The sequence below is a fragment of the Hydra vulgaris genome, chromosome 09, assembly GCF_038396675.1.
Source record: "Hydra vulgaris chromosome 09, alternate assembly HydraT2T_AEP".
Classification (NCBI taxonomy): domain Eukaryota; kingdom Metazoa; phylum Cnidaria; class Hydrozoa; order Anthoathecata; family Hydridae; genus Hydra; species Hydra vulgaris.
The window spans coordinates 42120152-42134506 of record NC_088928.1 but is presented as its reverse complement, the minus strand read 5'-3'; the positions used below and the strand labels follow the sequence as shown (position 1 = coordinate 42134506).

The 14355-nt window shown below is 26.8% G+C and overlaps 1 protein-coding gene across 5 annotated transcripts in view; it reads left to right on the top strand.

Moving 5' to 3' along the window:
• The window catches only part of LOC100198141 (serine/threonine-protein kinase D3), a 57626-nt gene that overhangs the window by 25412 nt on the left and 17859 nt on the right, over positions 1–14355 (top strand). For all 5 annotated transcript variants that reach the window (XM_065805767.1, XM_065805769.1, XM_065805768.1 and 2 more), the window contains 3 exons: positions 4908–4973; positions 11255–11475; positions 14087–14164. In XM_065805767.1, coding sequence (XP_065661839.1) covers positions 4908–4973; positions 11255–11475; positions 14087–14164 — 365 coding nt within the window. The remainder of the gene's footprint in view (positions 1–4907; positions 4974–11254; positions 11476–14086; positions 14165–14355) is intronic.

Sequence of the window (14355 nt, the reverse complement as noted above, 5' to 3'; positions counted from 1 at the left end):
GGTTATACATATTTTTTGCATCTATTTTAATAATATTCTTGTTCTTTTCGACAAGAAAATCTATAAGATGTAAACTTTTTGTTTAAATATATAATTTTGAAAGCTTTATTTTTCTTTTATCCTTTTTTCCAAGTTTGTTATCAAATCTTTCGTTCTTTCTATTTTTTTAAATTACATCAGCTGGTAAATGTTCAAGGTAGCAAGAGTCTGATGAGAATAAATCCTAATAATTTAGTTAGAGTTATTATAAATACTCTCCCTTTTTTTTTTTTTTTTTTTTTTTTTTAAAAATAACTTTAATAAATTCTAAATAAAGTTTGATTTTAGCTTTAGTAAAGTTATTTTATTATTTTTTTTTTTTTCAAGTTTTTTTTTAATGTTTTTTTTATAGTTGAGTAAAGATAATTTTCAGCACATTTTTAATATACAAATTTTCAAAAATATCTATAAATTATTAATAATCTTTAAGAAATAAATTATAAAAGCGGAAAGAATTGTAATCTTTTTCAAATACCAAATTTAGATTTTATCGGTAATTTTTGTTATAGATATATTGTTAAAATGATTTAACGCTGTTAAAAAAATTAAATTAAATTACAATGCAGTACCTTATAATATGCTAAAGACTCAATTTAACTTTTAATGATGTAAATGTCAAAACTGAGTTAAAGTTATATTTAGTAGCATTAAGCCTTTTTGTTACATAATGAAATCTCATAACAAGGCCTCCATTCACTTCCATTTTATATGTTTATCCTGATCATGTTGTTTGGACATTAATTTTTTTTTTTTTTAATTCACCTCCCCAAGGCCCAGAAGGCCACTACAGATGAGGAGGCTACTTAATTGTGGTTATAACCCTCTCTCAACTCTATAACTCAGAAACACGAACCTTGACGAACAAGGCCGCTGGGCGGAGAAACAAGTTGAGTGCGGTACTACCAGGGACGTGGTGGGGATTGAACTCGGAACCTCTCACTAATGAAGCGAGCGCTCTACCACTACACCACTATCGCATTTAAATTACTACAATTACAATTATTACTACAATTACAACTAAATTTGACAATGATACCTAACAGACATTATCTCTTGGTGGCCAAATTTTCAGATGGACCATTAAGATGCATAAATATAATTTGGATATCATTTAAGTAATATCTATCTCTTACTCCACAAAAGGAATCATACTTACATGCAATAAAATCATTTACATTTTGTACAACTACAACATCAGTTACTACTGATTTTGACCATGTAAGTCTGCAAATTAATTTTTACTTATGCTTTTGAAAATAATTCAAATTTTGAAATTATTTTTAGCCCTCTCTTAATAAAATTCCATATTATTTAATGTCCCTATTAACTGGTAATTCTAAAACAAAGAAATGTTTCCTCTACCAAACTAAACACTTATTTGTGTACATATTTAAAGAAATGACGTTTTTTAATGTCATTTTTTCAACATCAAATGTCATAAAAACTAAAAATGACATTTATTAATTAAAAAACATCATTTTTTATATCTAATATCAAAAGTTTTCTAAAAAATGTTTGAAATTTTTCTTATAATTTTGTGTACATATTTAAAGAAATGACGTTTTTTAATGTCATTTTTTCAACATCAAATGTCATAAAAACTAAAAATGACATTTATTAATTAAAAAACATCATTTTTTATATCTAATATCAAAAGTTTTCTAAAAAATGTTTGAAATTTTTCTTATAATTTTGCTTCATTTGACTCAGACCCAGGTCTTTTTTTTAAGTTTTTTTAATTTGTTTTAGGCTAATTTTTAAGCTAATTTTATTGTATTTTTGATTTTACTCATTAAATGTTTAAGGGTTTTAAACAACTGCTAAAAGATTTTAAGTTTAGTGTTAACTTATTATATACACTAGTGGCTATAGGAATTGACACCCCTGTAATTTTTACCATTTTTCTTAGAAAAGTTGACATATCATGCACTTGGTAGATTTAATTATTTATTTTTATATTTAAACCATGTCATTTATCATTTGGCTTATAGGAAATCACAAATTTTAATCGTTTATATCAATTTTAAACATAATTATGGATTATTATTGTTAATTGGTGTCAAAAATGAGTCATTGCTCTGCTAATGAGTTTCTCTAGTAAAAGGTGAATGTCTCTATTTTTGTGCTTTTATGAAAATTAGTTTATTTATTGTGATGACTAATAGTTAATTACGTTATTAATTAACATTTTTATCCATAAATCTTTTAAGCTTTAAATACAAGATCATTGTTTTGTAGTCATTTAGTTGAGTTTCAACAATTGCTGGTGAAAAGTCGACAGTGCTCTTGAAGATTTAATGTTTTTTTTTTAAATTGTACTTTTATTTACAATGGCGAAAGGATATTGATCACCTACAAAGCGATGCAAAGCTGTTACATTACGTGGAGAAGGTTATTCGTATATGGAAATCGCCAAAAAGTTGGGAAATGGAGCAACAAAATCTGGAGTAAGGAAGGTGTGTGAAAGGTTTAAGGCAACCAATACCTTCAAAAATATGCCAAAAAATGGAAAAATTAAGAAGACAACTGCCAACGATGACAGGATAATAATGAGGCTTGCACTTAAGAACCGAAGAGCAACTTCAGCTGAAATTAAAAATGATTTAGAGGCCGTTGGAGTTTCGGTTAGTTCAAGAACAATTCGCCGAAGGCTTTTTGAAAATGGTTTAAAAGCAAGAAGACCCAGAAAAAACCATATTCAAACAAAAAACAACAAAAAGAATCGTTTGATTTGGGCAAAAGAACACAACGAGTGGACAAAGGGAGACTGGGCAAGAGTTATTTGAAGTGATAAAAGCAAGATTTCCATTTTTGGAAGTGATGGAGTCAATTATGTGAGAAGAAGGCCCGGTGAAGATCTTTAACCTGAGTGCGCATTGGTTACAATGAAGCATCCCATAAGTGTAATGGTGTGGGGATGCATGACAAGAGATGCTGTGGGTCGTATCCACATTGTGGATTTTAAAAAAATACCAAGAAAATATATTAGAAGCCAAATTACTCACATCAATTGATGATTTGTTTGAGGGCAAAACAGAAACCTGTGTGTTCCAGCAGGATAGTGCTACATGCCACAACGCAAAAACTGTCAAAAATTGATTTAAAGCCAAAAAGATAAACATTTTGAAGTGGCCTGTAAACAGTTTGGACCTGAATCTGATAGAAAACCTGTGGTCTCGACTGAAAAAACTTGTAAGGAAAGAAAACCTGGGAACAAGCGACAATTAATAGAGGCCATAATCAAATCCTGGTTTCACGTGATCAGCACTGAAGATTTGGGCAATTTAGTGGACTCTTAATGCCTCGTAGGATTGCTGAAGTAATAAAAAATAATGGATATCCAACAAAATATCAAGTTTTTTTTTTATAAGCCAATTTTTTAATAACATGTTTTGTAAGCTGTAAAACGTAAATTTACCATAATTTGTCACTTTGTCGTTAAATTGTTATATTTTTATATTAAAATTGTGAATTTTAATCAAAATATTAGTTTTTTTGAATCTAAACACATAAAAAAATAATAATCAATAAAGAAAACCGCATAAATATGGTTATTTTCTTTTAAAAAACACACCAAAGTGAAGTTTTCATATATTTTAAAGGGGTGTCCATTCCTATGGCCACTAGTGTAGAGTACATTGTTTTTTGAACACCTGATATATATGTATATATACAGTAGGGTATCCTAAAAAATGTTTCTGAAAAATATAAGCTGCCCCCTCAATGTGGAATATGATAAAAAAACATAGGATTTAAACAATGTTTGAATAAAAAATATTTTTAGGGATCCCCCAAAACCCTTAATCATTTAATGAGTTCCTAATATTATCAGAAAAAAAGTTCTTCAAAAGTGTATGTTGGGTTTCAATTGAAGCGTAATCATATGAAAATTTCAAAAATGATAATTATATTATAAAAAACTTTATTGAAAAAGAATGTTGTCAAAAAAATATTTTTAGAAACTTTTTTCTTTTTTAGTTAATAAGCTTCATTTATAATGCTGTTAAGTCTAACATATTTGTTTTTATATAGTATAGTTATCATTTTTTAAATTTTTGAATAATTTTGCTTTATTTGAGTCCCAACATGATACACTTTTAAAGAAATTTTTTTCTTATAATGTTTAAACATTTAAACAACTCGTTATATGTTCAAAGGTCTTGAGGGACCCTAAAAATTTTTTTAAACCAGTGTTTTTTTTAATATAAAACACATTAAGGGTGTGGCAGCATATATTTTTCAAAAATATTGTTTTTTGGGACGCCCTAATATACAGCCCTCAGAATTAAGGTCAGCATATGGCAATGCCATTTTAAAATTGTCTGAGGTTGACAATTTTTTTCCAAACTTGTTTCTATGGTGATATGGTGTTTATTTCTATAGTGTTATGGTGAAACTTTTGTGTTAAAACTTTGTGGCAACCTGATGCCAACTCTAAACTATTTTTGAGGGCTGTATGTTTATATATATATATATACATATATATATATATATATATATATATATATATATATATATATATATATATATATATATATATATATATATATATATATATATATATATATATATATATATATATATATATATATATTATATATATATATTATATATATATATTATATATATATATATTATATATATATATGTATATTATATATATATATATATATATATATATATATATATATATATATATATATATATATATATATATATATATATATATATATATATATATATATATATATATATATATATACAAAATATGTTTTGTGTAGATTGTAAATATAACTATATATATATATATATATATATATATATATATATATATATATATATATATATACAAAATATGTTTTGTGTAGATTGTAAATATAACTGCCATTTAAAATGCATTGAAAAAGTTGAGAGAAATTGTCGTGGTGAGAGAGGTAACCTGTTAGTTTTTATTTTTAATCAGTATTTTTTTGGTTTTAAATGTAATAAGTACATAAATTTTGAGGTTTTATTAGTCATAAGGTTAAAGTTTAAATCTGTAACAAATTTTGTTTTTGTTTTGTGGACAAGCATGTTTTGATGATGAGTTTTTTCCGACTTGTAGATAAGTCTTATTTTGCTAGATAATTGGTAAGCATACATTGAATTATACATAAGTTATATACACAGTTAAGGGATGCCAGAAATGTTTAGATTAATGTGTTTTCGTTATATAAATTTACCTCTTTTAAATTTTAGTTTTATTGCAGTAATTGCAATAAAATAAAACTTTGTTGACTTTTTAAGTTATGCTTCATGGGAAAGATAAATTATTTGTCTTACATAAAGTATAACTTAATATTCTTTAAATTAAAATATAAACTTTGTATAAAAATAATATATTTCAAATATAAAAAGATAATTGCATGATAAAATATATGAACAACAGTTATACTAAGCAATATTTACAAGTCGTCACTGCAATCAATAATAGAACTTTTTTTATTTCTGTGAAAAAGTTTTTTTAATTTAAATTAGATCGCTTTCAAATTTTTTCAAAATAGTGAGTTGAGATTGACCCCCAATTTTAATGTTTTGATATTTTAATGCAATTTCTTGTAATCCAATGTTTAATATTTAGCTTATCATTTTTTTGTTGGTTTTATTATTAATTTTCAGTAAGTTCAGTTGTTACAGTTTTTTGCAGCAAATTTTGCGAATAAGTTAAATTCAAGTGATTTTGAAGATTCATTTTTATTTTGTGGTTTTTACAAGAATAAAATAATTTTTGTTTTTTTGCTTTTGATAAATTTTTTAATTGCATCATAAAAATTATTCACACTATATACTCATTAGACATTATAGTACTAGACTTACTACAATTTAAAACTTCAATGAAAACTGTTGACAATTTCAACAAAAGGTAGTAAATAACTTTTGTATTGATAACCTGGGTACCCTTTTGTGCTTGTATTTGTATGAATAAAAATTTAAAAAATTAAATTTTAAATTTAAGCTCTGGATCAACATTATGTAGATCAAAACCATGTGATAAGTGAGTTTTTTTTGTCAAAAATAATTACAAAAAATCAGTTTAGGCTTTAACCATCACTGTATGCACACCTTTGATGACCCCTGATGGTGCTTATTCAGGTACCTCCAACAATATTTGTACTAAATAATTTGAAAGTTTTGTTTATTAACACATGCTAGTAAATGTTATAGGAAAAAGAAATAATAACTATTATTTAGCTATAGAAATATTACTTATTGCATTTTACAATATTTGTTGAATGTTCATTACAAACCATCAGTTGATATTCAGTGCATTTCTTATGTGTTTTTTATCCTCTTTTTATTGGTATTTTATAATACATATGACAGGATTTTCTGTGATTTTTGTGTTCTTTTCTGTGATTATTACTACTTGACCATCTATGATTACTTTTTTATTACCTAATTTTAGTAGTATATTTTTGCATTACTTAAGGACTCGTCATGTGTGATTCAATCATCGGCTAGGCAAGTTCTTTACTGAATTTTTTGAGCATAAAAATGTTTTCTTCATAATTGTTTTATTATTTTCATTATAAACTTTATATGAGGAAAATGCAGTGACCTCCAACATGTTAACCCTTTGAGCGCTCGATAAAATTTAAACGCCATACATAAAAATTCAACTAAAAAAAAATCGGTAAAAACAAACAAGAAAAAAACTGTTTTTGAACTTTATTTTTTTGTTAGTTATATAAGATTAAAAGCAGTTAAATGATTTTAATGCACAACTGCGTGATAATCAGAAAAACAGGCTGGACACAGTTCAACACCGCATAACTGGCACTGCCAACTTGTGCAGACTCCAGTTTGGTGCCCAGCTACACATTTAATTTTTTTCCTGCACCAACATTCGCAATTTTGTGACCATATAATGGATTGTTATTTGCAGTATGTTGTGGAAGTGGGTATGGGGCAATTGTACTTCTAGCCACTTCAATCTCTTTTAATGTTTGACTCTTAGAAATTACTTTCACTGGAAAATAACCTCCAGCTAAACTTTGCCATCATAAAATCTATTCTTAACATTGGCTTATGTTCATTTGTGTTGAGCTTATACAATAAATAGCTATTTAAAATTGCCTTACCAAATAAAGAAAAAGCAACTTTAGTTGTCCACTTTATTGTTTTATGCTCAGACAGGGTTAGCTGATTATAAATAAAGATTTAAATCAAAAGATTTTTTTGGATGATTTAAATCAAGTTTTTCTTTTATGTTTGATTTTTGAATAATAAAAATGTATTTAAAAACTATTTTTGTCATATTTCAAAACAAAACTAATTAAATATAGCAGAACTATGTATTTATAGAATTAATGACACAAAGTATACAATAAAAATAAATAAAACAGGTAATGCTACAGTGCACAAAACAAATCAATAAACATAATTATCAATTAAAACTAAAAAATTTTTCTCCAGCATTAAAATTAATCATCTACATCAAATTGAATAATTTTCTGCTGATTAATTTTTAATTCAAGAAAAACACAAGCTTAGCAGCTTTTACCCAATCTATTTCGTACCCAATCTATTTCGTACCCAATCTATTTCGTACCCAATCTTTTTCTATTCAGCTTTTGCCATACCCAATCTATTTCTCAGTTTTGAATGTACCAAGCCATAAAAGGAGAACACCCATTCAACTCCTGCAGATGAAGCTACCACAGTCATCAATTGCAAAATTGTATTTAATGTTTTACTTTCAATGTTATCATGTTTTGAAAACATTGCAAGTAAAACAATCACTGAACCGGCGATAATGCTGTTAAAACCTCCAAGCTAAATTCAAATTCCAGGAAGGTATAACTTTCCTCTAAATTTCATAACTGTAAGAATAACATGTGGGTATTGTAGATTGGATATTCTAACGCAGTATTTTTTTCAATTTCATTCAACATTCTACCTTGGTAATGAGGGTGAAGAAGATTAGCCAGAAGATGGGATGGTGTCACTGTCTTTTTGTATCTTTGTTTGAATTTCTTTAGGATAACTTTCTCACTTTTACACAAAAGTTTGTTTTCTAGATTTATTGCAAAAGCAATAGGTTCTAAACAAGCAAGTAGATCTTCTGCAGATCTCTTAATGGCTAATAGTGGGGATAGTTTTGTTGAGGTATAAGGTTATAAGAAATGATTATAGAATCCTGAGTATACTTCTGACCTGTTTGACCACTGCATTATGTACAAAAACACAGTCAACCAATTTCATATTACTTTAAATTATATTAAAAGTTCAATAAAAAATAATTTATTTAAATCAAAAAAATCTTATTTTTTTGATTTTTTTTTTAAATCGTGATTTTTTCCAACCCTGTGCTCAGACAAGTGCACATTGAGCTGTGCATCACCCAAATTTACACTGCGCATGGTTTTATTGTCAAGGGCAACAACATTTGGTTTTATAACTATATTTCCTCTTCTTCAAAACCTGCTTGGCAACAGTAGATAGTAATATAGGCTTTTTTTTACCATCTTGATATGCCACACACATTCGAATTGACACAAATAACCATTGGTGCTGTCTGAAACACACCATAACTTAATCCCAAATCTAGATAGATGTTTGTTTGGCATATATTGACGCAGATGTGGTGTCTTTCCTTTGTAGCCAATCATACTCTCATCTATAGAAATGTCTCTTTGTGGATAATAATAATGATAAAGAATTTTGTTGTTAAAATGTTCAACTAAAAACTGAATTTTATAAATTTTTTTTGAATGGTTGTTGATTTGGTACATGGATGTCTGTAAAAGGAAGAAATTTAAGCAAAAGTTGAAACCGGTCACAATTAAAGTGGGTAACAAATCAGAGAGTAGATGCACAAGGATGACTTATATCCCAGTACAGTTTTAGGTTAGCTTTTTTGATGAGACCCATGTTGATTACGACTCCAAGGAAAGCTCTTATCTCTAAAAGATTTGTTTTTCCCTGCTTAATCCATCCATGACCTCTTGATATTGGATGGGACCTCAAATAATGTTGATTATTTTGAATCCACATATCAGCATAATTATTAGTAAAATTTACTATATTTTTTAAAAATTCAGGAGTAAAAAACAATTCAAGATATTCAATAGGCTTAGACTCAAATGAAATTTAGTGCTTGGGTCCAGATTTACCAGTAAAGTGAACAACATCAGGACCATGGTCATCTCCTAGAACAAATACCCAATTATCTAAAACATTACCACCAACATCATCTACATCAATACAATATATGGTTACTATAGTTACTATTTTGCATCATCATACAAAATCATTTTTGAATGCTGTGTTGATATTAGAATTACAGCTTTATTTTTTTTTAGGTATGTACAGGGACGATCCCAGACCTGTTTTGGTACTGCTGGATCGATATGGGTGTCTAATAATTTGCCCTAAAAAATATTAACTGTTTATTTATAATAATTATTTATAATAAATGAGTTATAAATTTATAATAAACAAGTAAAAATTTCAGTCTTAACTAAAATATAGTTCTCTCATTTTTAATTTTTGAATGAATGAACTTTTGTTTTTTAGCTTGCTATTTTTTCTTTTACATTAAGAAAACAAAAAAATGAAACAAACTTTTTCAGAAAGTTTTGTTTCATTTCATATTTTTTTAATAATAAATATCAATTATAAACAATATCAATAACTTTATAAAAGTTTTAAGACTATTAAGTTATTGATATGTTATATTTATTATTAATGATTTTTTAAACATTAAAGCCATTAAAGTTATTTTCAAACTTTAATGGCTTTAATGTTTAAAAAATCCGTAGTAAATGTAACTTATTTCATGTACGCAATTTTTTAAATTATACGTAATGAAAAGCGTCTTAAACACACACTTTGAAAACCTTTTGTAAAAGTTAAACAGAATTGCTTATATTTAAATCAAAATGAAAATATTTGTAAATACACTTAACGCTTATGTTTTGTAATTCAATAGTTATTGTCTATATAAACTATACTATATTATATAGAGAGAATAACTATTTTAATACAATACGTAAGCATAATTACTAGTATGTTAATTTTGCCAATACAATGTGGTTTGTAAATATTGTAAATGTTAAAATTTTTATTTTAAACATTTAATAACTATAAAAATTAAAATTACTAAAAAAGTTTACTAAGTGTAAAATACTTTAAATAATTTTCAATACTTTAATAAAATAATTACAAGTAGCGTAGTATTTACAACTTGTGCGTTTAATAAAATCTAAAATAAAATAGTTTTTAAATTCATGTATTCAAAAAAAATTTATGAGTGGCTATTTAAATCAACTACTTATCTTAGAATAAAGTTAAACAAGGTGAACACAAATAAAGTTATATTTAAAAATCATTGTCGTGATACTGGTTTTAACTGAGGGAATAAGGGGAAGAGAAAAACCAAAAACGGTTGAGAATTCTATTGTGGTTTACTTGTTGCCATAACATTAGTGATATATAGTTTATGTCTTTTTATTGTGCCAACAATAGTAAGATTTAACAATAAAAAGTGTTTTACAACAGCAAGAGTTATAAAGAAATTATCCATGCATATATTTTTTCTACCTTTGTTGTATACAAATGCTAAGTCTTTTACCACTCCCTGATTTTTCTTGTGAATATCATTCTTTTTTTGCCAGTATAAATTGTACCCTGCAAAGAATACACATTTTCAGCATTGCTAATCAACCATATTGATTGTGAGTACATGGAGCTGACATGGAGCTGACTTATCTTCTACATGGAGCTGACTTATCTTCTTACATTGAGTGTGAGTATTACTGTCATCAAATTTAAAAATAATGTATAAATTTTTGGAACCCATTAAGTTGCATATCTACATTTGTAATTTGTATTGGTAAATAAAAATTAGTGTTGTGTGACAGACAATAATCATATTTTCAATAAAATAATTTTAAAATGTTTTGGTTACTGATAGTGTCTTTGTGTTATGATGAAGACCACTTTCCTGACATAAAAGGGTGTGAGCTCCCATCTGATGTTGGTTTGCTAGATTTTCCTTTGACACAGTTTTATCTTACTCTGCTTCACTTCCTGAAGAATCAATTATTGTATTGTTTTAATAGATTTAAATATTATAAATGTCAAAACTAAATAAAATTACTGTCCAAATATTTACAAATATTGCATATATAAGTTTATTCATACATAAAGTTTAATTACCAAGCAAATTCAGCTTTAGATATTCCTGATGTAGATGACAATGACAACCCAGTTTTTCACCAAAACCATGATGAGGAAGATGGCTTTGAAAAACTATCTGTGTCTGAAAATAATATTCCACTTCAAAGAATTGCTAGTTTATATAACAGCAATTCACCTCGTAATAGAAAAATCAGAGGTTCAAAGATATTGAAATCGGATTGGCTGGTCCATTTTACTGAATCTGACAAAACGGTATGGATATGTATATATATATATATAAAGTACTTTATAATTGCTCTGTTCTTTTAAGAACATTGAGCATTCTATTTTGTAGAATACATTTTAAAATTGTTTAAATATATATATATATATATATATATATATATATATATATATATATATATATATATATATATATATATATATATATATATACAGCTATTCACGAAAGTTTAAACGATTGCAGAATTTTTATCAAGTATGTTTGGTTTGTGTTTAATAAAAAAAAACTGTAAAATGATATCGAATTAATTTTTTTTATTTATTAAAGAAAAAGTAATAAAGTTTAAAATGAATATGAATATATTATAAAAATTTTAATATTTAGTTAGAAAAAAACAATTACAAAAAATCATATAGGAAAAATAAGAAGCACAAAAGTTTAAACGAATTGCAACATTCGAGCAAAAAATGAAAAAAAAAGCAAAATAATATTTAAAGTGTCCTTTGTTTTTATAGCAAAGATAAACTCGTTTATGCATTAATTCAACTAATTTCATGCACATCATGCGAGGTACCTTCAGCCAGTACTCATTCAAAAGTTGCTTCAAATGCTGAGTTGATTGAATTTCATGGTATGTCTGTTGATTGTTGATCCAAGACCAAATATTTTAAATTGGGTTGGGCACCAGGGCATCACATTGAACTTTTTTTTCAAAAAATATTTTTTGATTGAATGAGCTGCGTGAGCTAAAGCCCCGCCTTGTTGAAATATAAATTGCTTGCTTCTGCCATACAAGTGTCTGATTGATGGAACTAAACACATTTCCAATGTGTTCTTGTAGGTGTATTGATTAATTCGGCCTTCGTACAGCTCACAGAAGCTTATACCTTTGTGAGAAAAATATCCCCAGATGCCAACCAAACCTCCATCCCCTTGTCGACAATGTTGCAAAAACTTGTCTGAATATTTCTCAGTTGCAAATCTTTTGACATAGATTCTTACCTTGCAGTTGGCGACTTGAAAATTAGCTTCATCACTCCAGATAACTTTTGCCCACTGTTCTACAGACCAGTCCAGCCTTTCTTTTGACCACACTCGTCGTTTACTTTTATCCATGATTGAAAGAATAGGTTTTCTAGCAGCTATGTAGGTTCCAATTCCTTTGTCCAACAATGTTCGTCTCACGAGCTCTCTGCTAACTTTTGGGTTATTTTTTGACTCTTTGAAGATTTGTGCTAGCTTTTTGTAGCTTATTTTTATTATTTTTGTAGCCGAGGGGTTTTCTCTGCTCATTCTGAATATACCACATTTGTCACGGTTGAGTTTGGATGGTCTCCCAGTATGCGGCATGTCAGAGACGTCCTTGGTAAGTTCCCAGGTTTTGATAGTTTTTCGAATGCAATATTCAGAAACGTGAAGTATTTTGCCTATTTGAACGTTTGAATGATTTTTTGTCCTCGCCATACCAATAACTTGCCACTTGATCTCACTAGAAACTTGTTTTCAACCCATTTGCATGCAATTGAAATTAATTTGAAATTTACAATATTTCAAGTTGATTTTTAATAAATTAAAAGCTGCCTGATGATGTTGTGATGAATTTTTTGATTGTAAACTACTCATTTTAACTTAATTTGAAAATAAAAAAACTTTCGCTCCGGATTTATCAATTAATTAGCAAATAATTGATCCGAAATAAAATGGTTTAAACTTTTGTGACACCTCTTAATTTGTATCACCTAAATTTAATGAAATTTCTGAGTAAACAGTGATGAGTCGAAACCTACTTTTTTTTATTCTTTTAACAAATAACCAAATTTACCAAATTGGAAAAAAAAAATTAATTTGATATCTGTTTCTGTTAGATTTTTATTCAAGAAAAACTGAAGATTAGATCTTAAAATTCTGTAATTGTTTAAACTTTCGTGAATAGCTGTATATATATATATATATATATATATATATATATATATATATATATATATATATATATATATATATATATATATATATATATATATATATATATTTATTTATTTGTTTATATCAGGGATGCGGAGTCCCAAAAAAGACTCCGGATTCGAAAGTCACAAAAAGATTACTTTATCCTAGTTTTTAGTATCCCGGAGCTCTAAAAATATTAAAAAGTTTATGGACTACTAATAGGAAAAACAATTAAGACTTTTAGGTTAAAGCCCGGAGTCCTTAGGTATAATGGCGGCAAGGACTCCGGGCTTAAAAACAATAAGTTTCAAGTCATTAAATCTCATGAATTTTTTTTATTATAGCAGATAATAAGTCAACAAACATGTTTAGAGCTTCTGGACACTACAGACTTGGAAAAAGTAGAGATATTAAGCCGGAGTCCTTTTTGGACTCCGCATCCCTGGTTTATATATATACATATATATATATATATATATATATATATATATATATATATATATATATATATATATATATATATATATATATATATACATGTATATATATGTAAACTTAACTGTTGTGCTACTGACAATGTGATTGTTTGTTGCATTATTTATTTGTTTTTATACTAATAATATGATATTTTATGTTGTAACAAAGAATGGTTATAAATTTTGTGATTGAGTACAAATGATTTTATTTTATTACTAGAAAAAAGTATATTATTGGCGATTGTATACAAAATGCATTTGCTTGTATGAATCAGATACTGCTAAAGAACCTATCAAGGTTTTGTGTTTATTACTTTGTTTTAAACCAGTACATAGTTCACATAATTATTTTATTAATTCACATAATTATTTTATTAATTCACATAATTATTTTATTAATGTTATTGTTTTTATTTCTGTTTTACGTTTATAATATTAGGTATCTTTTAAGCAGTCAGTTTGGTACAACTTTATTTAAGCAGGCAGACA